Genomic DNA, 24,046 nt, shown 5'->3' with positions numbered 1-24,046 from the left:
TCAATTGTTGACTGTTATACATCAATAATGAAATTTCTGTTACCTTCATTGCAATATAACGTCATCCCATTGGTCCAGCCGTAGCAACAGGAGTTTGTTAATTTCTGTTACCTTCATTGCAATATAACGTCATCCCATTGGTCCAGCCGTAGCAACAGGAGTTTGTTAATTTCTGTTACCTTCATTGCAATATAACGTCATCCCATTGGTCCAGCCGTAGCAACAGGAGTTTGTTAATTTCTGTTACCTTCATTGCAATATAACGTCATCCCATTGGTCCAGCCGTAGCAACAGGAGTTTGTTCATTTCCGTTACATTCATTGCAATATAACGTCATCCCATTGGTCCAGCCGTAGCAACAGGAGTTTGTTCATTTCCGTTACCTTCATTGCAATATAACGTCATCCCATTGGTCCAGCCGTAGCAACAGGAGTTTGTTCATTTCTGTTACCTTCATTGCAATATAACGTCATCCCATTGGTCCAGCTGGAGCAACAGGAGTTTGTTCATTTCCGTTACCTTCATTGCAATATAACGTCATCCCATTGGTCCAGCCGTAGCAGCAGGAGTTTGTTAATTTCTGTTACCTTCATTGCAATATAACGTCATCCCATTGGTCCAGCCGTAGCAACAGGAGTTTGTTCATTTCCGTTACCTTCATTGCAATATAACGTCATCCCATTGGTCCAGCCGTAGCAACAGGAGTTTGTTCATTTCCGTTACCTTCATTGCAATATAACGTCATCCCATTGGTCCAGCCGTAGCAACAGGAGTTTGTTCATTTCCGTTACCTTCATTGCAATATAACGTCATCCCATTGGTCCAGCCATAGCAACAGGAGTTTGTTCATTTCCGTTACATTCATTGCAATATAACGTCATCCCATTGGTCCAGCCGTAGCAACAGGTGTTTGTTCATTTATGTTACCTTCATTGCAATATAACGTACTCCCATTGGTCCATCCGTAGCAACAGGAGTTTGTTCATTTCTGTTACCTTCATTGCAATATAACGTCATCCCATTGGTCCAGCCGTAACAACAGGAGTTTGTTCATTTCTGTTACCTTCATTGCAATATAACGTCATCCCATTGGTCCAGTCGTAGCAACAGGAGTTTGTTCATTTCTGTTACCTTCATTGCAATATAACGTCATCCCATTGGTCCAGCCGTAGCAACAGGAGTTTGTTAATTTCTGTTACCTTCATTGCAATATAACGTCATCCCATTGGTCCAGCCGTAGCAACAGGAGTTTGTTAATTTCTGTTACCTTCATTGCAATATAACGTCATCCCATTGGTCCAGCCGTAGCAACAGGAGTTTGTTAATTTCTGTTACCTTCATTGCAATATAACGTCATCCCATTGGTCCAGCCGTAGCAACAGGAGTTTGTTAATTTCCGTTACCTTCATTGCAATATAACGTCATCCCATTGGTCCAGCCGTAGCAACAGGAGTTTGTTAATTTCTGTTACCTTCATTGCAATATAACGTCATCCCATTGGTCCAGCCGTAGCAACAGGAGTTTGTTAATTTCCGTTACCTTCATTGCAATATAACATCATCCCATTGGTCCAGCCGTAGCAACAGGAGTTTGTTCATTTCCCAATGAACATAAAAATTATGTTAAGACAAACAAGAAAGACATGTTTTATTTAACGACACACTCAACACATTTTATTTACGGTTATATGGAGTCAGACATATGGTTAAGGACCACACAGATCGTCAGGGAACAACATACCTGATGACGTCATTTTATATTGGTAATTTGACTTACTGAGCTTTATTGTTTTAACCAAAAATATATTCAAAATAAAATATGAACTTTTGATGTTATTATTAGTAAGTATGTTTCAAATTTAATTATAAGTATTGTCTGTTATTTCTTTTATGTTCATCGGGGTATGAAAACAAAAAAAATCATCCACAAACTTATGTGAGAATGGCTTCTCCGATTCACACAGTTTGCGGATGATTTTTTTGTTTGATCATACTCTGATGTGCGTAAAAGAAATAACAGACAATCCTTAATTAAATTCACCAAAAATAACAAAGTTTTTATAAATACAAAAAACACAACTTATTTTGTTAAAAATAAACATAAATCAGTTTCTATCATCTTTTTCATGACTTGTTTTTCGTAATGACATCCATTTAACGTAATGATATAAATGTTTTAGGATAACATTCAGTTTTTTAGTGACTTCATCCAATCAGAATAGAATAAATTGTAGTTTGTAATTATAATTAAAAGAGCAGGATGAAAAAATATTGTGTGTAACAATAAATATTTTGTTGGAAAATAGCTATAGATTTTACATTTTTAAGATGATTTGGCAAAATTTTCTGATCTCCCAAAGCTGGCCCTGAAGAGACTATCGAGTTTACAGAGGTAGCCTAATGGAGCCTTTTGAACAACTAAAATTATACTCTAGTGTTTTCTCTTTAAAATATCCATGTGTGTACATTTAGTGCATTTGTGATCGTCTTAATGTTTGTAGCAGCCTAAGGTGGATATGACTCCCAATACAAGAATTTTGAACATATTAAGATAAGCAAAAGCAAGTGTCTCTGAAAATTCCCAATTTAATGTGTAAATAGTCTTGTAATCATGTCAGTTTTGATAGCTTAATTTAACAGTGATGTATTTCACCATTCAGTTGCCTAAAAACACCCTAATTATGAATAAATTGCGCTATTTTCCCCAATCCCACCCTACTGAAAATTGTGGATAAATTTGAGTAGATAATTTGATAATATATATATCTGGAGTATGCAGATTTTTATTTTTGTATTTTACAATATGTTACAATCTAAGAGTTGAATATATTAAATACAAGAAGGAATTTAATGTTTTATAAGACTGTTAAGTTATTGCCCAAATGAACATAATATATGTAGCAAATATTACTGTAGGTATACCATTAGCTTTCTGCTTATTTGTGTACACGTTTAAGCTTGGCTTAGCATGCATATTACAGAGGATGCACACACATTTTGCAATGCTTTGGCAGTTATATATGTGTATTTTTAGCTTTTGCGGCAGTTAATTATCTTGCTTGTTTTGTTGGTTCATTACATATAACTATATAGTATTATATATATTATTTCAATTTATTATTGACTTGTTAAACACTTTTTTTTTTTTAATTTTTGGTTATGAAAATGCAAATTAATATTATGGTTTACAAATAATCACATTGTATGGTTATAGATCTAATACATATATACATACATGTACACACATGATCCATTTTGATTTCTTTAAAACACTTTTATTTAGCTCAAAATACAACTTAAAATTATTTAGAAATATCAGTTTTTGACTTGTCATACAAAGGTATTTGTCTTTAAACTTATGTTTGATTATATAACTTAAAGTGATTTTGAAATAATAATATTTGTTTTGTCAATTGTTTTTGAAAAGAAAGTATTATCTTTTTTTTAATCTTAAAAAAAGGAAGTAAAAAAAGGTAGTTTAGGAATAATCATGCATATAGGTTTCGGGTATACTTATGGACTGTATAGAGCTGTCAATTGTTCAAACATTTTTTATTGTATGGCTTTTAGTAATAGTTGTAATTACACTCTTAACAGTAAACTTTGTATTAATAAAATAAACATTAACATAGATTTCTACTAGATTTTCTAAACTTTGATATTATTTCTTGGGCCAAATAAAATTTATAAATAGTTTCTCACTAATAAAAAAGTTAGAGAAGTGTACTTTTTATAATTGAATCAATTATGTTTCACATTGTCATAATATTATAAATTTAAATTGTGATTTTTTAATAATGTTGACATTGTTCATGTGTGTAGAACTGCACAATAAGAAATTATTTAATGTTTTTTATGTAGAAGTGCACAATACGAAACTATTTAATGTTTTATGTAGAACTGCACAATAAGAAACTATTTAATGTTTTTATGCGGCCTGTTCCAACAACTGAATTTTTATGGGTTGATTTTTCAAGTTTCATTTTGTAGATTTTCGATACTCTTTTTAGCAAATTCTGCTTTTTTTCACTCAGAGTAAGATGTCTAAAACATGTAAAAATTGTTTTATAATCTAACCTGAAATGATCATATTTTTGTGGTTACAAATAATTGTTTCCAAAGCTATTTTGTATACAAGAAGAACAATTGAATCAGTGAATCCAGGTTCATGTATAGTACAATGATGTTTGGAATAGCCCTCTTTAGAAATGTTACATTGTATACATTGTATCTATACTTTGTTCACTTAATCATTTAAATGTATTTATAGAAGTATTTTGTTTTCCTGCAAAACATCAAATCTGGGTGGAAATTCAGCAATTAATATAACAAAATTATAAATGTTCTATTAATATAGGTGTCTTTATCTTTACTATACAAACATTTCAGACTTTTATTTCTTGAATATTTGTCTTCATATAAATATCTAGTTAGATGTTTATTTAGTAATACATGTAGTTTAGAATAATTTTATAGTACATATATGTATTATAATCTATGTATATGCATGTAATAAATAAATAAAAACAGTGATGCAGAAGGCTATATATGCAGATTTACGTTTGTTTATAAACAGATGTATTTTGTGCATAACTTCTAAAAAGTCAACAGGAGAATAGTGGTACTATTTTCTCGTTGCATAATCAAACACATTATTTTTTTTCCGTTCAGTGTTGCCAATATTGCAGATCCAATAGATAATTTCATTATTGCATACTAGTCATTTCTATACAATTGTTTTTGCTTTAATTTCAGGCCTAATTTTGTGTTAACGTTTCATGCACACATTATATACAGTTTATGTTTTGTCATTTTCATTTAACAAAACAATATATTTTTGTAAAATTTAAATATTTTTCTTAATAAATAATTCAAGCTTTTTAGCAATTTAATTTCAGGACCATAAATATTTTATTTCTTTAATGATATAGTTTTTAAACTATTACATTAGTAATTGCCATTAATTTCCATTGTTGCTTGAAGCCAACCCAGGCATTTCTTTTCATTGCAAGCCTCAACCTCATATCATATCATATCTATGCAGAACCTAATTAAAAACAAATGCAAGAAACACCCCACAAAAAAAAACCCCCCCCACCAAGAAAGCCCCCCAAATCCTACATTATTGGTATATGTTACATGTTTATATTGATTTAATTTACAAAAATTAACATAAGCAAACATTTGCATTAAGACACATTAGGCTGCTGTTGACATTTTCTACATACACACATCTACTGTTTATGACTATGATCTGCTGTTGACATTTTCTACATACACACATCTACTGTTTATGATTATGATCTACTGTTGACATTTTCTACATACACACATCTACTGTTTATGACTATGATCTACTGTTGACATTTTCTACATACACACATCTACTGTTTATGACTATGATCTGCTGTTGACATTTTCTACATATACACATCTACTGTTTATGACTATGATCTACTGTTGACATTTTCTACATACACACATCTACTGTTTATGACTATGATCTACTGTTGACATTTTCTACATACACACATCTACTGTTTATGACTATGATCTGCTGTTGACATTTTCTACATATACACATCTACTGTTTATGACTATGATCTACTGTTGACATTTTCTACATACACACATCTATACTGTTTATGATTATGATCTGCTGTTGACATTCTCTACATATACACATCTACTGTTTATGACTATGATCTGCTGTTGACATTATCTACATACACACATCTACTGTTTATGACTATGATCTGCTGTTGACATTATCTACATACACACATCTACTGTTTATGATTATGATCTGCTGTTGACATTATCTACATACACACATCTACTGTTTATGACTATGATCTGCTGTTGACATTATCTACATACACACATCTACTGTTTATGACTATGATCTGCTGTTGACATTTTCTACATATACACACATCTACTGTTTATGACTATGATCTGCTGTTGACATTTTCTACATATACACACATCTACTGTTTATGACTGACTGATCTGCAGTTGACATTTTCTACACATACCCATTTACTGTTTATGACTATGATCTGCTGTTGACATTCTCTACATATACACATCTACTGTTTATGACTGATCTGCTGTTGACATTCTCTACATACACACATCTACTGTTTATGACTATGATCTGCTGTTGACATTCTCTACATACACACATCTACTGTTTATGACTATGATCTGCTGTTGACATTCTCTACATATACACATCTACTGTTTATGACTGATCTGCTGTTGACATTCTCTACATACACACATCTACTGTTTATGACTATGATCTGCTGTTGATATTTTCTACATATATACACATCTGCTGTTTATGACTATGATCTGCTGTTGATATGTTCTACATACACACATCTACTGTTTATGACTATGATCTGCTGTTGACATTTTCTACATATACACATCTACTGTTTATGACTATGATCTACTGTTGACATTTTCTACATATACACATCTACCGTTTATGACTGATCTGCTGTTGACATTCTGTACATATACACATCTACTGTTTATGACTGTGATCTACTGTTGACATTCTCTACATACACACATCTACTGTTTATGACTATGATCTGCTGTTGACATTCTCTACATACACACATCTACTGTTTATGACTATGATCTGCTGTTGACATTCTGCTGTTGACATTCTCTATATATACATATCTACTGTTTATGACTATGATCTGCTGTTGACATGTTCTACAAATACACATCTATACTGTTTATGATTATGATCTGCTGTTGACATTATCTACATACACACATCTACTGTTTATGATTATGATCTACTGTTGACATTTTCTACATACACACATCTACTGTTTATGACTATGATCTACTGTTGACATTTTCTACATACACACATCTACTGTTTATGACTATGATCTGCTGTTGACATTTTCTACATATACACATCTACTGTTTATGACTATGATCTACTGTTGACATTTTCTACATATACACATCTACCGTTTATGACTGATCTGCTGTTGACATTCTGTACATATACACATCTACTGTTTATGACTATGATCTACTGTTGACATTCTCTACATACACACATCTACTGTTTATGACTATGATCTGCTGTTGACATTCTCTACATACACACATCTACTGTTTATGACTATGATCTGCTGTTGACATTCTCTATATATACATATCTACTGTTTATGACTATGATCTGCTGTTGACATGTTCTACAAATACACATCTATACTGTTTATGATTATGATCTGCTGTTGACATTATCTACATACACACATCTACTGTTTATGACTATGATCTGCTGTTGACATTATCTACATACACACATCTACTGTTTATGATTATGATCTGCTGTTGACATTATCTACATACACACATCTACTGTTTATGACTATGATCTGCTGTTGACATTATCTACATACACACATCTACTGTTTATGATTATGATCTGCTGTTGACATTATCTACATACACACATCTACTGTTTATGACTATGATCTGCTGTTGACATTATCTACATACACACATCTACTGTTTATGACTATGATCTGCTGTTGACATTATCTACATACACACATCTACTGTTTATGACTATGATCTGCTGTTGACATTTTCTACATATACACACATCTACTGTTTATGACTATGATCTGCTGTTGACATGTTCTACAAATACACATCTATACTGTTTATGATTATGATCTGCTGTTGACATTATCTACATACACACATCTACTGTTTATGACTATGATCTGCTGTTGACATTATCTACATACACACATCTACTGTTTATGACTATGATCTGCTGTTGACATTATCTACATACACACATCTACTGTTTATGATTATGATCTGCTGTTGACATTATCTACATACACACATCTACTGTTTATGACTATGATCTGCTGTTGACATTATCTACATACACACATCTACTGTTTATGATTATGATCTGCTGTTGACATTATCTACATACACACATCTACTGTTTATGATTATGATCTGCTGTTGACATTATCTACATACACACATCTACTGTTTATGATTATGATCTGCTGTTGACATTATCTACATACACACATCTACTGTTTATGACTATGATCTGCTGTTGACATTCTCTACATACACACATCTACTGTTTATGACTGTTTATGACTATGATCTGCTGTTGACATTCTCTACATACACACATCTACCGTTTATGATTATGATCTGCTGTTGACATTCTCTACATATACACATCTACTGTTTATGACTATGATCTGCTGTTGACATTATCTACATACACACATCTACTGTTTATGATTATGATCTGCTGTTGACATGTTCTACATACACACATCTACTGTTTATGACTATGATCTGCTGTTGACATGTTCTACAAATACACATCTATACTGTTTATGATTATGATCTGCTGTTGACATTATCTACATACACACATCTACTGTTTATGACTATGATCTGCTGTTGACATTATCTACATACACACATCTACTGTTTATGACTATGATCTGCTGTTGACATTATCTACATACACACATCTACTGTTTATGACTATGATCTGCTGTTGACATTATCTACATACACACATCTACTGTTTATGACTATGATCTGCTGTTGACATTATCTACATACACACATCTACTGTTTATGACTATGATCTGCTGTTGACATTATCTACATACACACATCTACTGTTTATGACTATGATCTGCTGTTGACATTATCTACATACACACATCTACTGTTTATGATTATGATCTGCTGTTGACATTATCTACATACACACATCTACTGTTTATGATTATGATCTGCTGTTGACATTCTCTACATACACACATCTATACTGTTTATGATTATGATCTGCTGTTGACATTCTCTACATATACACATCTACTGTTTATGACTATGATCTGCTGTTGACATTATCTACATACACACATCTACTGTTTATGACTATGATCTGCTGTTGACATTATCTACATACACACATCTACTGTTTATGACTGATCTGCTGTTGACATTATCAACATACACACATCTACTGTTTATGACTATGATCTGCTGTTGACATTATCTACATATACACACATCTACTGTTTATGACTATGATCTGCTGTTGACATTTTCTACATATACACACATCTACTGTTTATGACTGATCTGCTGTTGACATTTTCTACACATACCCATTTACTGTTTATGACTATGATCTGCTGTTGACATTCTCTACATATACACATCTACTGTTTATGACTGATCTGCTGTTGACATTCTCTACATACACACATCTACTGTTTATGACTATGATCTGCTGTTGACATTCTCTACATACACACATCTACTGTTTATGACTATGATCTGCTGTTGACATTCTCTACATATACACATCTACTGTTTATGACTGATCTGCTGTTGACATTCTCTACATACACACATCTACTGTTTATGACTATGATCTGCTGTTGATATTTTCTACATATATACACATCTGCTGTTTATGACTATGATCTGCTGTTGATATGTTCTACAAATACACATCTACTGTTTATGACTATGATCTGCTGTTGATATTTTCTACATATACACATCTACTGTTTATGACTGATCTGCTGTTGACATTCTGTACATATACACATCTACTGTTTATAATTATGATCTGCTGTTGACATTTTCTACATACACACATCTACTGTTTATGACTATGATCTGCTGTTGACATTTTCTACATACACACATCTACTGTTTATGACTATGATCTGCTATATCTTGTGACATACAGTGAAACCTGTCTAAACCAGATCATGACCTACTCTTTTTTTCAATTTATACAGGAAACGGTATTTAGAGGGTCACATTTTAGAATTTTGAAAATTCAGGACCATGAAACATATCCAGTTTTCAGAGGATTCCTACTTGTTCAGGGTCCAGTTTAGACAGGTTTCTCTTTAATATATGTTTTTTCTGTAGACCTACTGTTTATCATTGTTGCTTTTATACGATAAGCATCTTCTATGATGTTGTTAGCTTTTATACAGTTAGCATTTTCTGTGACCTGATGTTAGCTGTGATATGGTTAGGTTTTTTTGTTACCTGTTGTTAGCATTTTCTGCGGATCTGTTGTGTTTCAGGTGAAAAGGTAGATAATTTTAAGTGCTTACCGAACCACTACCAGTGTCCAGGGACACACCACTGCATTCCATTATCAAGCGTCTGTGATTCAATAACCGACTGCGCCGATGATGCTGCTGATGAAGGTGCCCATTGTGGTAAGTGGTTTTCTTACACACCCATTGGTGAGAACATCATTTGTTATTTTTGATAACACATACTTTTTAACACATGTGCATTAACATTTTAAACAGATACAACTGACTGCTCCTAGATGATGACCAGGTCAAAAATGCCATACCATCCAATAACAAAAAAAGAACAGTCGAATCGATCACTCTGTAACATAAGTTAACCTGAAATTGACTTGCATGTTTGTGACGCACAAGTTAACTATAAGTGCAAGGGCCATAAATAGGTTTTGTTGGAAAAGGCATTTAAATTTATTTTAAAAATGTTTTTTCAGGATATGTAAGAAGGATATACAACATTTGTGTCTATTAGATACCATTTATTTTACAACTCGTTTAAAAGTGTATCCAACTCGCTTTTGCTTGTTAGATATGTTTTAAAACAACTCGTTGTAAGATAAATGGTATCTATAAGGGCTGCTCATGTAGTATTCTCTATCTGTCATCTATCACCCACCTGGTGAACATCATGGTGTGTCATACACATTTCGTATGTACCACCAGTTGCATATATTTGCTGCTAAATGACATATTTTGGTAAGTGACATAATCTTCTGTGGTCTTTTGCTCTGTACATTCCCATGTATCAGTTAATTACATTACAGATAATTGTCAGATTTTACAATATTTGAAGGTATTGCTAAATTATCATTTTAACGAATGTTTAACGTGAGCGTATTGAAAGAAAGGAATAAAGATGATTTACCCACTCTTTTTGATTAGTAGCAGGATAAAAACTAACAGGTTAATAACAAAGGTTTTTAGTTTTATTCTGTTCAGGATAAATGGGGAATTCCACTGGGCAAACTGCATGGAAATTCTCATTTTACCTTCACAGGATAATTAAAGGCTATAACCTACATATATGTCATTAAGTTGCTATTTTTTATATACTCAGCACTGGACTGAAGCTGAAAACTCGGCCTAACAAAATAAGCCCTAAATTAAGTGGGGAAAGATGGTTAAATTACCGGGTAACACACCTAAAAAACCCAAACACATTTGGTACAATTTCAGACTTAAACTGGACAAAACATAAAAACTATAAAAGCAGAAAATGGTGACCATCTACAATTAATGCAAGAAACAAAAGAAAGTTTATTAAATGGTAGCAGGGATTTATCCTGGCATTCTGTGGGTCCGAAGATAGGCCCCTTCCCAAATGAATGTGGCACTGAAAATTCCCAATTTCTATGCTGTTGTAATAAATTAATTTAACAGTGGTGTACTGCATCATTCAGTGGCCGGAATAAATATCCCAAGTATGATTAAATCACGCTGATTTCCCCAATCCCATCTGACATGGAACCATGGTAAAACATCCTGGCTAAATCCTTGGACGGAATAACTTAGAATGCCAGTTGGTCTAGTGTTGTTGTTTTACTGTGAAAGCATATGATATAAAAGTAAAACATTGTAGTTTTATTATAACTGGTTAGCGAGAATACTGAAATTATGATACAAATTTTAACATATCTACTTTATATCTTTAATGTACTGTGTTCTATATATTTCAAATTATTATCATAGATTGAAAGTATCTACTTTGTATGTTTAATAAACTAATACTACCGGTACTATGTTTTCTTTGTATGTTTAATGTACTATGTTCTATATATTTCTTTCAGTTAATCATGGTTGTAGGAAGCTGAACTGCTCATATTTGTGTAAAGAAACATTACAGGGACCCATGTGTTACTGCAGAAATGGCTTCGCTCCTGATGCCGCTGCTTGCCAAGGTTTGTAAAAATATCTTCAATTTTTTATACAAATAATGGTTATTTGTGTTTAATTTGGTTTATATAGTTCTACTTGCTAAGGTTCATACAGTAACATTCTCTTTACAAAAATTAAATTATATGTTTTCGGCAAACCTTGCAGAGTTCCGCATTCTTATACCTTCACAATAGCCTATATTGCAGGGGACAATATTTCAAAATCTTAGGTAACTGAAAGTCAGTTCATGTTAGTTTTATTTAGGTAACCGATTGTTCGGTTACGTGAATATAGTTCTCGTAACCTGTAAGTTAGGCCTACCCATGGGCGTATGGGAACTCTTTGATTTAGGGGGGCTGGAGGGGTTGATTTGCCCGAAATTTTACCCAGATAAAAACTTCCCGAATTTTTCCCACTGTTTTGCCCGAATTTGGGGGGGGGGGCAATTGCCCCCCCTCATACGCCCATGGGCCTACCTAATCCTAAAACACTTGAACTACGGTTCTGTGCTACATTGGTGGTTCGAATGTATTTAAAAACAAACTATTTTCTGTTTCATTACTGATATATGGCACTTTAAATTTTAGAATGTAATAGTTCACCAAGTAACCGATTGGCAGTTCTCGTGATTTTAAAGTTGTGTAACCGACACGCGAACAGAACAACGGTTCTCTTGAAATATTGTGCCCTGTATTGTGTACATTATTCACCAGTTACTCTCTATAAGTTTACTGAAAAGTGTAAAAAGTTGAAACTAAGGTGTTCTGGAAATGGACTATTTTCTTCTTTTGTAGTTTAATGGAGATATTCACTGAGAACTATTTTCTTCTTTTGTAGTTTAATGGAGATATTCACTGAGAACTATTTTCTCTTATTGATGTGCATTGTTTTCTTTCAGATTTCAATGAGTGTCAGGTAGACGACTTCTGTGATCAGGCCTGTACGAACTTACAGGGTTCCTACATGTGTAACTGTAGTGATGGCTATACACTACAGAAGAACGGATACTGCAAAGCAGACAATTGTAAGTTTCACAGACAGGGTATATGGGAAAGGGTGGGAAGGTAAGAGTTACACACAATAGTTTTTGATTGGTATGAGTTCTTGTCAGTTCAGTCTGAGGGGCACTGGTTGGGGCGGGAACCCCCCCCCCCCCCCCCTCCACACACACACACACATGCCAATTAGAGAATGGGTTAACTGACAGTGTTTGAGCCTACAACCCAAGCACCTCGGGTGAGCATTCTACTGTTCTAGCCATTTTACTGGTCTACCATTCTGGCCATTTTACTGGTCTACCATTCTACTGTTCTAGCCATTTTACTGGTCTACCATTCTACTGTTCTAGCCATTTTACTGGTCTACCATTCTACTGGTCTAGCCATTCTACTGGTCTACAGACCTGTCAACCCTCCCGGATTCCGCGGGAGTCTCCCGGTATTTGATCAAATCTCCTTTCGCCTGTGCGGGAGACAGTTTCTCCTGTTAAATGACATTTTTGTAAGCATAAAAAAAAAGTCTATCCTCTTTTGTCAAAATAACAGAAGGGAAGTAACTCTGCCTTTTTTTTCTCATTCGGAAAATGTCGACTACTTTTGGTTTCCGAGAATGTAACAGGCCGAATTGTCCCGACTGTTTAACCTTTGCCGAAGTGAGAATTGTCGGATAGCCTATTTATATTGTTAAAAAAGCACATGGAGTTTATAAAATGATGTGTTATTATAATGTTTGTTGTCATCGTAATGGCTACGAAGCGTGTGTCGCTAATTCAACAGGCTGTGTATTGACATTCAGTGTTTCCATATAAAAAAAAAAAAAAAATCCAATTTAGTTCTAATAACACCTCTGAATTGTAAAATGTCTTCCCACTGGATTACATAATGATAATGCAACTATGACGAATCTGAACTGCCAGACTCCCGAGTTGACAGCGATACACATGCATGTTAAAATCACATGTCACAGCAAGACAACGAAAAGACCAATTAGCTGTATCAACAAACTTGTGTCAGTTAATTTTGTATGTTTGTGCGGTAAAATGTTGGTTATAAGGGTACACTTCAAGAAATAATTTTTGTACAATTAAACAATTTTGTGTTTGACTTTGACATAAAGTTACTCACGGAAATGGGTATAATTCCGGTATATTTCACACAATGTCCGTAATGAGGTTTTACTTATGATTAATGAAAATACAATGTTTATTGCATCATTATAATGATTTTAAATAAGTACCACGCCACCGTTCCTCATTATAGTAAAAACTGAAGATTAATTTATAAGATTTATATAAATTTGTCTTTGGTACTTATAGGTACACTAACCACAAATGATAATGTAACGCAACCTGTAAGGCTGTAAGTGTAATACCGTAAATGTACTAATTAAAAAAATTATTTCTTGTTCATGTTCTTAACATTTTTGGATAAAAAAATTTTTTTTTTAAATATGTATTAAATCATAATAATATTTAAAAAAAAAAAAAAAAAAAAAAAATGAAGTTTTAATAATATATATTTTTTTAATGCCAAGATCTAAGGTTAAGAAGTATATATGACATTATAAAGTATTCATATAACTTATTGTAATAATGTTTTTTTTAAATCTTGCGATTCTGGGTTAAATTGTGTGAATTTAAAAAATCTCCTGCTTTTTGACAAAATCTCCTGCTTTTTCAACACACACCTCCTGCTTAATCTTGACTAAAGGTTGACAGGTCTGCTGGTCTACCATTCTACTGTTGTAGCCATTTTACTGGTCTACCATTCTACTGTTGTAGCCATTTTACTGGTCTACCATTCTACTGTTGTAGCCATTTTACTGTTCTATCATTCTACTGGTCTAGCCATTCTACTGTTCTAGCCATTTTACTGTTCTATCATTCTACTGTTCTAGCCATTTTACTGTTTTATCATTCTACTGGTCTAGCCATTCTACTGACTGGTCTAGCCATTCTACTGATCTAGCCATGGTCTATTTATGAGTGCAATTTTTCACTCTCATGAGTTTTTCAAAAACAGAAATCTGGAGTTAATGTTCTATCTGTGTTGTTGAATTTACTTCAGATTCCTATGGCCCAGTGTTTTGTGTTCTAGGAATATATACTTTCCAGAACTGATATACATGTATGTTTAATGAACTCCTTTTAAGATTTGGACTTTATTTTTCATTCTCATTTCATTTCAATTTATTCTCATATTTGTGTATTCAGGGCAGTGGTTAATGTAGTTAGCATTGTAGGTCTACATGTACCTTCGTCCATAGTTTAAGATTAGAATACATTCAAAGAAACTCATTAGAACTCAACAAATCAGTTATTTCGATAACCGTTACTTCTCAAATGAATGTATGTTTTTAGAATTATGAAAGTGCATTTTGGGATATTGCAAAGCCTGGATGACCAAAATTACTTCAGGTGTACAAAATTAATATTCTAAATAATAAAATGTAAGTACTTCTAACTTAAATGATCAAACACGGCTTTAATAGTGAAAAATATGTTGTAGTGTTCACAAACTAGTGTCTGTCATTTTAAGAGGTACGTGTAACTACCTGCTGTACTCCCTTACTACCAGCGGTTGTTACGCTTTAGGAACTATGTTGCTTTAGGGTATATACTACCAAATCAAATCCCATAGATGACAATAGTAACATATGGTTAAAACTCCTACCTGCAGCATACCAATCGACATAAACGCCACAGATATAAATACTACCACCCCTCACACTTAAAGGGAATCAGAAAAAAATGAGGGTCAAACTGCTCATTTCTGAGATAACGGGTAGCGTCTATGACTACCCTAGTTCCGCACAAAATTCTAGTACTTTTTTTTACAGGTACCCCATACATGTTTCAAGCACAATGCTACTTGACTCAGTGGTACTAGATGAAATAAAATTGCATATTTTGCTCTTTGTTTTTTACAACCAACACACTCACATTTATCACCAATCACAGGACTTGTGGTGTTCACTTCCCTATCAAAAGTTGGGTTCCCTATCAAAAGTTGGGTGCACCTCGAACTTTGACCCAGCCGGAAGTTATTTGGTTTAGTACTACATGTATGTTTAGTAACGTTAATCTTGGTAACTAAAGTTAATCTCCTTTATTGTACACAAGGTTGTTTTGATGTTCCAGAATATTTGTTTTCAGAAGAAGAACATAATGTAAGATCTTAAGTTATGAACCATGTCCCCTGTGAAAGGCATCTACTACCAAAATGTTGTGGAAAATAGATTGCAATGAAGAAAAGTGATAATTTTTAAATTTCTTTTTTTTTCTTTTCAGCCTCTTCTGCCACATTACTGATCTCTGACTATCGAAATGTGATCCAGATAAAACTTGATGGTTCAGACTTATCTCCTGCTTACAAGATCGGTGGGGATCAAATTTTAGCACTTGATTATGATTTAAAAAACAGCCAGGTTTGCTGGGTAAGTTGGTTTCACAGAACACTATTAACCAGTGCTGTAGCCACAAGTTTGACAGTATATGGCACTAGATTATTTAATGGTAGGGAATATTTAAGTTTAATGTAAGTGCTGGATATGATAAAATGTTTGACATCCATTACAGATTGTAAATGGAAGCAAACATCATTAATATCATTCATGTTTCTTAAATATTTTTTTGGGAAAATGAGTTTATAAAACTCAATTTATTAATCATAAAGTTAAATAAATGATGAGAAGGTAAATTTATTATTATTGTATCATTGCACTAGAGTAATTATCGTCTTGTTTTTGTTATAATATGGGTAGTATTTATTGTTACTTTTGAGGATGGTCTCTAGAAAATTTGGTAAATTAATATGCAGTACATGTATTTAGTTTAATTGTGTTTAAGTCCTGTTAAAATCTGATTTATTTGTTTAATTTAATAAAAGCAAATTAAAACATTTTTGAAAATGATTCAAAACACTCAATATAATTTATTGTTAATAATATTATTTACCAGATAACATTTGAACATCAAAATGGGACCACCAACTTAAAATGTGCTGACCTCAAAGATTCTTCAAAACAGTGGACAATACCAACACAGTATAAACTGAGCTGTAAGTACCAACACTATATAATCTGAAACAGTATAAACTGAGCTGTAAGTACCAACACTGTATAATCTGAAACAGTATAAACTGAGCTGTAAGTACCAACACAGTATAAACTGAGCTGTAAGTACCAACACTATATAATCTGAAACAGTATAAACTGAGCTGTAAGTACCAACACAGTATAAACTGAGCTGTAAGTACCAACACTATATAATCTGAAACAGTATAAATTGAGCTGTAAGTACCAACACAGTATAATCTGAAACAGTATAAACTGAGCTGTAAGTACCAACACTATAATCTGAAACAGTATAAACTGAGCTGTAAGTACCAACACAGTATAATCTGAAACAGTATAAACTGAGCTGTAAGTACCAACACTGTATAATCTGAAACAGTATAAACTGAGCTGTAAGTACCAACACTGTATAATCTGAAACAGTACAAACTGAGCTGTAAGTACCAACACTGTATAATCTGAAACAGTATAAACTGAGCTGTAAGTACCAACACAGTATAATCTGAAACAGTATAAACAGCTGTAAGTACCAACACAGTATAAACTGAGCTGTAAGTACCAACACTATATAATCTGAAACAGTATAAACTGAGCTGTAAGTACCAACACTATATAATCTGAAACAGTATAAACAGCTGTAAGTACCAACACAGTATAATCTGAAATAGTATAAACTGAGCTGTAAGTACCAACACAGTATAATCTGATTACAGTATAAACTGATACAGTATAAACAGTTGTAAGTACCAACACAGTATAAACTGAGACAGTATAAACTGAGCTGCAAGTACCAACACTGTATAAACTGAGCTGTAAGTACCAACACAGTATAAACTGAGACAGTATAAACTGAGCTGTAAGTACCAACACAGTATAAACTGAAACAGTATAAACTGAGCTGTAAGTACCAACAGTATAAACTGAGACAGTATAAACTGAGCTGTAAGTACCAACACAGTATAAACTGAGCTGTAAGTACCAACACCGTATAAACTGAGCTGTAAATACAACACAGTATAAACTAAGACAGTATAAACTGAGCTGTAAGTACCAACACAGTATAAACTGAGCTGTAAGTACCAACACCGTATAAATTGAGACAGTATAAACTGAGCTGTAAGTACCAACACAGTATAAACTGAGGTAGTATAAACTAAGCTTTAAGTACCAACACAGTATAAACTAAGCTTTAAGTACCAACTCTGTATAAACTAAGCTTTAAGTACCAACTCTGTATAAACTAAGCTTTAAGTACCAACACAGTATAAACTAAGCTTTAAGTACCAACACAGTATAAACTAAGCTTTAAGTACCAACTCTGTATAAACTAAGCTTTAAGTACCAACTCTGTATAAACTAAGCTTTAAGTACCAACACAGTATAAACTAACCTTTAAGTACCAACACAGTATAAACTAAGCTTTAAGTACCAACTCTGTATAAACTAAGCTTTAAGTACCAACTCTGTATAAACTAAGCTTTAAGTACCAACTCTGTATAAACTAAGCTTTAAGTACCAACTCTGTATAAACTAAGCTTTAAGTACCAACTCTGTATAAACTAAGCTTTAAGTACCAACACAGTATAAACTAAGCTTTAAGTACCAACACAGTATAAACTAAGCTTTAAGTACCAACTCTGTATAAACTAAGCTTTAAGTACCAACTCTGTATAAACTAAGCTTTAAGTACCAACACAGTATAAACTAAGCTTTAAGTACCAACACAGTATAAACTAAGCTTTAAGTACCAACTCTGTATAAACTAACTGTAAGTACCAACTCTGTATAAACTAACTGTAAGTACCAACTCTGTATAAACTAACTGTAAGTACCAATACCTTAAGAACTAAGCTATAAGAACCAACTCAGTATGAACTGAATTGTAATAGTCCAGTCAGTTTAACCAAAAAATATTTTGTAAACCCAAAACAAAGTAGAACAGAATTATTATTTTTTTCCATTCATACATAGATATACATTCTGTATAACAGTGGTAAAGTGCTCGTCTGATGTGCAGTATGTCTAATATTGATCTTAGTTAGTGGGCCCATTGTGTTATTTTACATTCCATCCAGTGCTCCACAACTGATGTTGCAATGGCCATAGTAGGCCTATGTACCATCCTACATGTGGAATGGTGCATACAAAAGATCCCTTGTTGTTAATTGAAAAGAGTAGCTTATGGAGTAGAAGCAGCAGGTTTCCTTATGATTATCACTGTTGTCCTCAACCCACGTCGGACGCCATATTTAACCATAATTAAAATGTGTTGAATGTGGGTAAATAAAACATTCCTTTCTTTCTTTCTGTATAACATTAAAAATCCTCAAAGCAGAAGCTAAATATTTTTTTTCTCTTGAACATGTGAACAACTTTATAAAATAGAGAATTTTTAGAATATTGTGGTAACTGTGATTACAAAAGTAAATGACGCAAATGAAAACATAATTAGAAACTTATTGATTTGGTTAATTCCTCATAGCTTGTGAGTTATTCTCTAAATCAACAACAACTTCAATTTGTTTTGAACTATAATTACCAAATGAATATATTATTAAATACCATTTAGTGAAATTTCTGAAAATATTGTTGTTTTTGTCTTTTCAGCTGTGGACCAAATTGCCAAAGACTGGGTATCGGGGAACTGGTATTTTGTTGATGGCAAGAAAGAGCGGATATTCCTGTGCAAGGCTGATGGCCTCCATTGTTTGACTGTTATTAGCACAGAGATGAGACGACCAAAAAGTATTGCAATTGACTCGACACGTGGGTTAGTGTTGAGCTGCATTTTACAACTCGAAATAGCGGTCTGCGAAAAGTGAAAAGCAGTTCACTTTCAAACCTAGCAGATGAAATAGAAATTCTCCTTCTAAAACCATTAAAAAAATCGCAGGTCATTTCTCAAGAAACATTTACGTACGATTATTTAATCTGCACTGTAGCTCAAGATTGTGTTATATTTTAATTCCGTAACGCTCTAAAATACATCTCAGACACGATCCCAACCCACATACTGTCCTATTTCCTGCAGACAATATTTGTTCTTAGCAGGACATATTTCTATTGGCCTGCTATTGTGAAAGCATAAAAGCAGGCTGTGTTTTATTCCCTATTTCGATCCCTGCCGTTTCTCTATCTATGTTTTTTGTGTATGTATTTCTTGAATATCTGAATCCCGGTGATTACTGATTGTTTCTATATCCTCACAATATCCATGCACATATTTCCAACCACGAAGGCACACTGACAAAAACTAATTTTGAAAGGGCACCCAAAGTTACTTTAGAATATGTGTGTGTCTGGATCTGTATCTAGTGGTAACGTGTATGTGGGTTACCAGACAATACTGTAAACTACTTCATTTTCACGGGATAAAATGTTCACGATTTAATGAAAATGAGTCATTTCGCGAGCATTTATTTTCGCGAATCCCCGATAAAAAATCTGAAGTACCAGTACTGGTGTCAATGATTGTGATGTTTATTATTTACAAAATACCATAAGCTTTCGCAAGGTGCTTAGGCTACCCTGTGCACTTTTTTTGGAATCCTCAAATTTGTTATAAAAACAGAACCTGAAAACAAAACAAAATTTGAAAGCGCGATGCTAATTCAAGTTTGATTAAACTATTTATTGCTGTCAAAATAGGTGTTCAGTACGGTTTGTGATTGACCAACAGGCAAAACCTGTAATGTAAAGACCCATTATGTACTATGGGTATAAATTCACTGTACAAGCCCACCCCGGATTTTGTTCACTTCCACATATTTTAACATACTGTGATGTTTACTTCTGTTTTTTAAACACGTGTGTTACTTTCATTGCCAGTACTTATGAAAGAAAACCATACAAGACATAGTATTGTTTATTATGTTATAAGATATTGTCTGTACTTATATATATTGTTTGTTTGTTTTTTGTTTAAAGTTTTAAGTGTTGCATTGTTACTACTAGTCCCGTGCAATAGAAATTAACCAGGGCTGGTTCAGCCAGACCGAGCGGAAAAACGTTCACTAGACTGGTTTATGCGCTTCACGATAAACCAAATGGCCACGTCCGTAACCAGTCAAATAGTTCGCGAACATTAGCAATAAGTTTATTAAAAACATGAAAATAAATTCAAGGCAAAAATAGCGTATTTTACAAATGTACATACTTTAATGCACAAGGTGGATGATAAAAGAAGTTGAGAACTAGTGTAGGAATTGTTATCAGATGTGTAAAACACATAGAAATCAAGGGATGGGGATTAGCTGTGGCAGGTTTCTATTTTACTAGTAGAGATGTCTGTTTACTAATTTATAGAAAATAACCATCTGTTAGAAAAACATTTAACAAGAAATGCCATTCTTGTTCAATCAGCTGGTAGAGGGGTGCCAGAATGCTGTGTAAGAAAAACCATCTACCACATAGCTAGATGGTAATGTGCCCTTTTCATTGGTTAATTGGTCTCATCGTTTAGGAGATAGACGGCCATTGCTACCTGTTTATTACGTCATACTGTAAGTGAGGTAGTACTTGATGTTGTGTAACATTTTCATCTCTTTAAAGGTAACATGCCACGTGGCCTATATTTGGCACCAACAATGTAAAATAAATTATAAATTGAATCACCTAAAAAAAATAATTAAAAATGAAAATTAATTACTTAAAATTGCTCCGTAAAAACCCAGATACAAGCTCTTAGCGGAACTTGCCGATCTTTAATGACCAGGTCGATCACGTGGTCCATGACGTCAGTCACGCATTGCTTGATCTGAAGCCTTACATTTAAGCATTAGTTGGTACCATTCACAAAGAATCTAAGACTTGAGTGTTCGTTCGCAAAACTTTTGCCGTATCAATTTGAGCCATTGTTAAATGAAGAAAGACACATATTTACTTACAACAGTGATACTGAAGAAGAAACGATAGTGAGCCGGGGGGTGTAGAAACCAGTGGTGCCAGACCAGACCAGTCAGCCCGGAGCCCGAAAGTAGGCTTAACCCGGAAACTAAAACAGAACCCGGATGTTAATGCCGATGTGTATATTCTTCATATTTAGCACAAAGATACACCTCGGCATGATATATTTAAATATGTTTTTAACCCTACATTTTATTTTTTTAAATCACATTTTTCACGTTCGGGCTTTACATAACGAAATCTGTATTCACCGTCCAAAGAAAAAAACCCGTCAATTAAGTCATTAAATATGGCATATACAAACATGGGATTTGGCACGAGGAAACATCTCAGTACGATGTATTTAAATATGTAACAAAAAAGGGGGTACAAAACAAAAACATTTTTTTTTTTTTTTTTTACATATTTAAATACATAATGCTTAGATGTTTGTTCATGCCAGATGTGAACAATGTACACCTCGGCATTAACATACGGGTTCTGTTTTCATCTTCAGGTTACTTTCGGGCTTCGCTCGGTGAGGAACGTTTTTGTGATGTACTCCGCCTGAAGATGAAACGTTATTAAAAAATTATTTTTGTTTTCTACACTTTTAAAAAAAAAAACATATTTAAATACATCGTACTGAGATGTTTCCGTGTGCCAAATCTCATGTTTGTATATGCCATATTTAATGACTTAATTGAGTGTCCTTCTTCGGACGGTGAATACAGATTTCATTATGTACAGTCCGAACATAATTTTTTTTTTTTTGTTTCTTAAAAAAATATTTTTCCTACATTTATTTTTTTAACATATATAAATACATCATGCTGAGGTGTATCTTTGTGCCAAATATGAACAATGTACACCTCGGCATTAACATCCGGGTTCTGTTTTTGTCTCCGGGTAACTTTCGGGCTCCGGGCTGTAAATAGGCTGACCCCAAAGTACGGCGTTGGTGTCCAATGTTTTCATTTGCAATAAAATAACCACGTCTTTCTTCGAATACAATTCTTTGGAAAACCAAAAAAAAGATAATCCCGATTAAACTGTTTATTACCCAAAGGCCGCGCAGTACGACATTGTTGGGCTCTGAAAAGATCGTAAAGCCCTCACTCCATATATATAAACACTTAGAAACAAAGGAAGACTGATGTCACTTCCGGTTTCTTCTGAAAGCTCACCGATAAATATGCATAAATTGTACTTTGATACTGCATGATTGGTGTAATTTCTACATTTTAAGACAATTACCCATATTTTATTGTTATAAACTTATTTGTATATTATTGTTATATCATTTTGTTTTTAAAATGAGCTTTAATATGGTCTCGTGACATGTTTCCGTTAACGTATACCTTTGTTTTTGTGCTAGGGTGTCATTAAACATTAATTAATTCATTCATTCATTCATTCATATCCGGTGAGAGGAGTGATGTCATGATACAAAAATCTAATACAGTGAATTTTATAATAATTATACTAAAATTATAAGTATGATTGAACTAGAAAACGTTTCTGACACTCATCGTTTTGTAGATGTTTTTTCTGACACTTGTCTGAAGAAAATCAATCCTTGGAGCTACTGCAGTGTAAATAAGGAACAAGGAAGCAAGAACCGTTATGGATCTGTTGTTTATTGTTCTGTGTATCTTCTTACATTGTATAGCATTTTCACTTATGCAGAAATTTACTCCTCTTTTGTTCATGAAGGGATGTACTTTTAAGTAACTTTTTATACACCCATTTGTGGGTTGCATTTTATACGCCCATCTATGAGTCGTATTATGGTATGGTGTTGTCTATCCCTCCGTATGTCCGTCCGTCTGTTAACGTTTTCTTGTCCGGACCATATCTTGCATACACATGCATTTCAGGACCATCAAGCCTCACATGTAGGAACAACTTGGGATAGCGGTGTTTCATGGTCTACTGCACACAACAGTAAATCCTTGTCCAGATCATATCTTGCATACAGATATACACAGGACCATCAAACTACATGTTGTAACAACTTGGGATGGTGGTTGGTCCAAAACA

At 33.5% G+C, this 24,046-nt stretch overlaps 1 protein-coding gene across 1 annotated transcript in view; it reads left to right on the top strand.

The window, feature by feature from the left end:
- Positions 1-24,046, top strand: part of LOC121387271 (low-density lipoprotein receptor-related protein 1-like) — a 340,401-nt gene that overhangs the window by 111,694 nt on the left and 204,661 nt on the right. The window contains exons 5-10 of the mRNA XM_041518296.1: positions 10,160-10,297; positions 11,959-12,069; positions 12,945-13,070; positions 16,335-16,480; positions 17,004-17,103; positions 19,727-19,889. Coding sequence (XP_041374230.1) covers positions 10,160-10,297; positions 11,959-12,069; positions 12,945-13,070; positions 16,335-16,480; positions 17,004-17,103; positions 19,727-19,889 — 784 coding nt within the window. The remainder of the gene's footprint in view (positions 1-10,159; positions 10,298-11,958; positions 12,070-12,944; positions 13,071-16,334; positions 16,481-17,003; positions 17,104-19,726; positions 19,890-24,046) is intronic.

The sequence above is a fragment of the Gigantopelta aegis genome, chromosome 13 (assembly GCF_016097555.1).
Source record: "Gigantopelta aegis isolate Gae_Host chromosome 13, Gae_host_genome, whole genome shotgun sequence".
Taxonomy (NCBI): Eukaryota; Metazoa; Mollusca; class Gastropoda; order Neomphalida; family Peltospiridae; genus Gigantopelta; species Gigantopelta aegis.
This window is presented reverse-complemented; position numbering and strand designations above follow the sequence as displayed.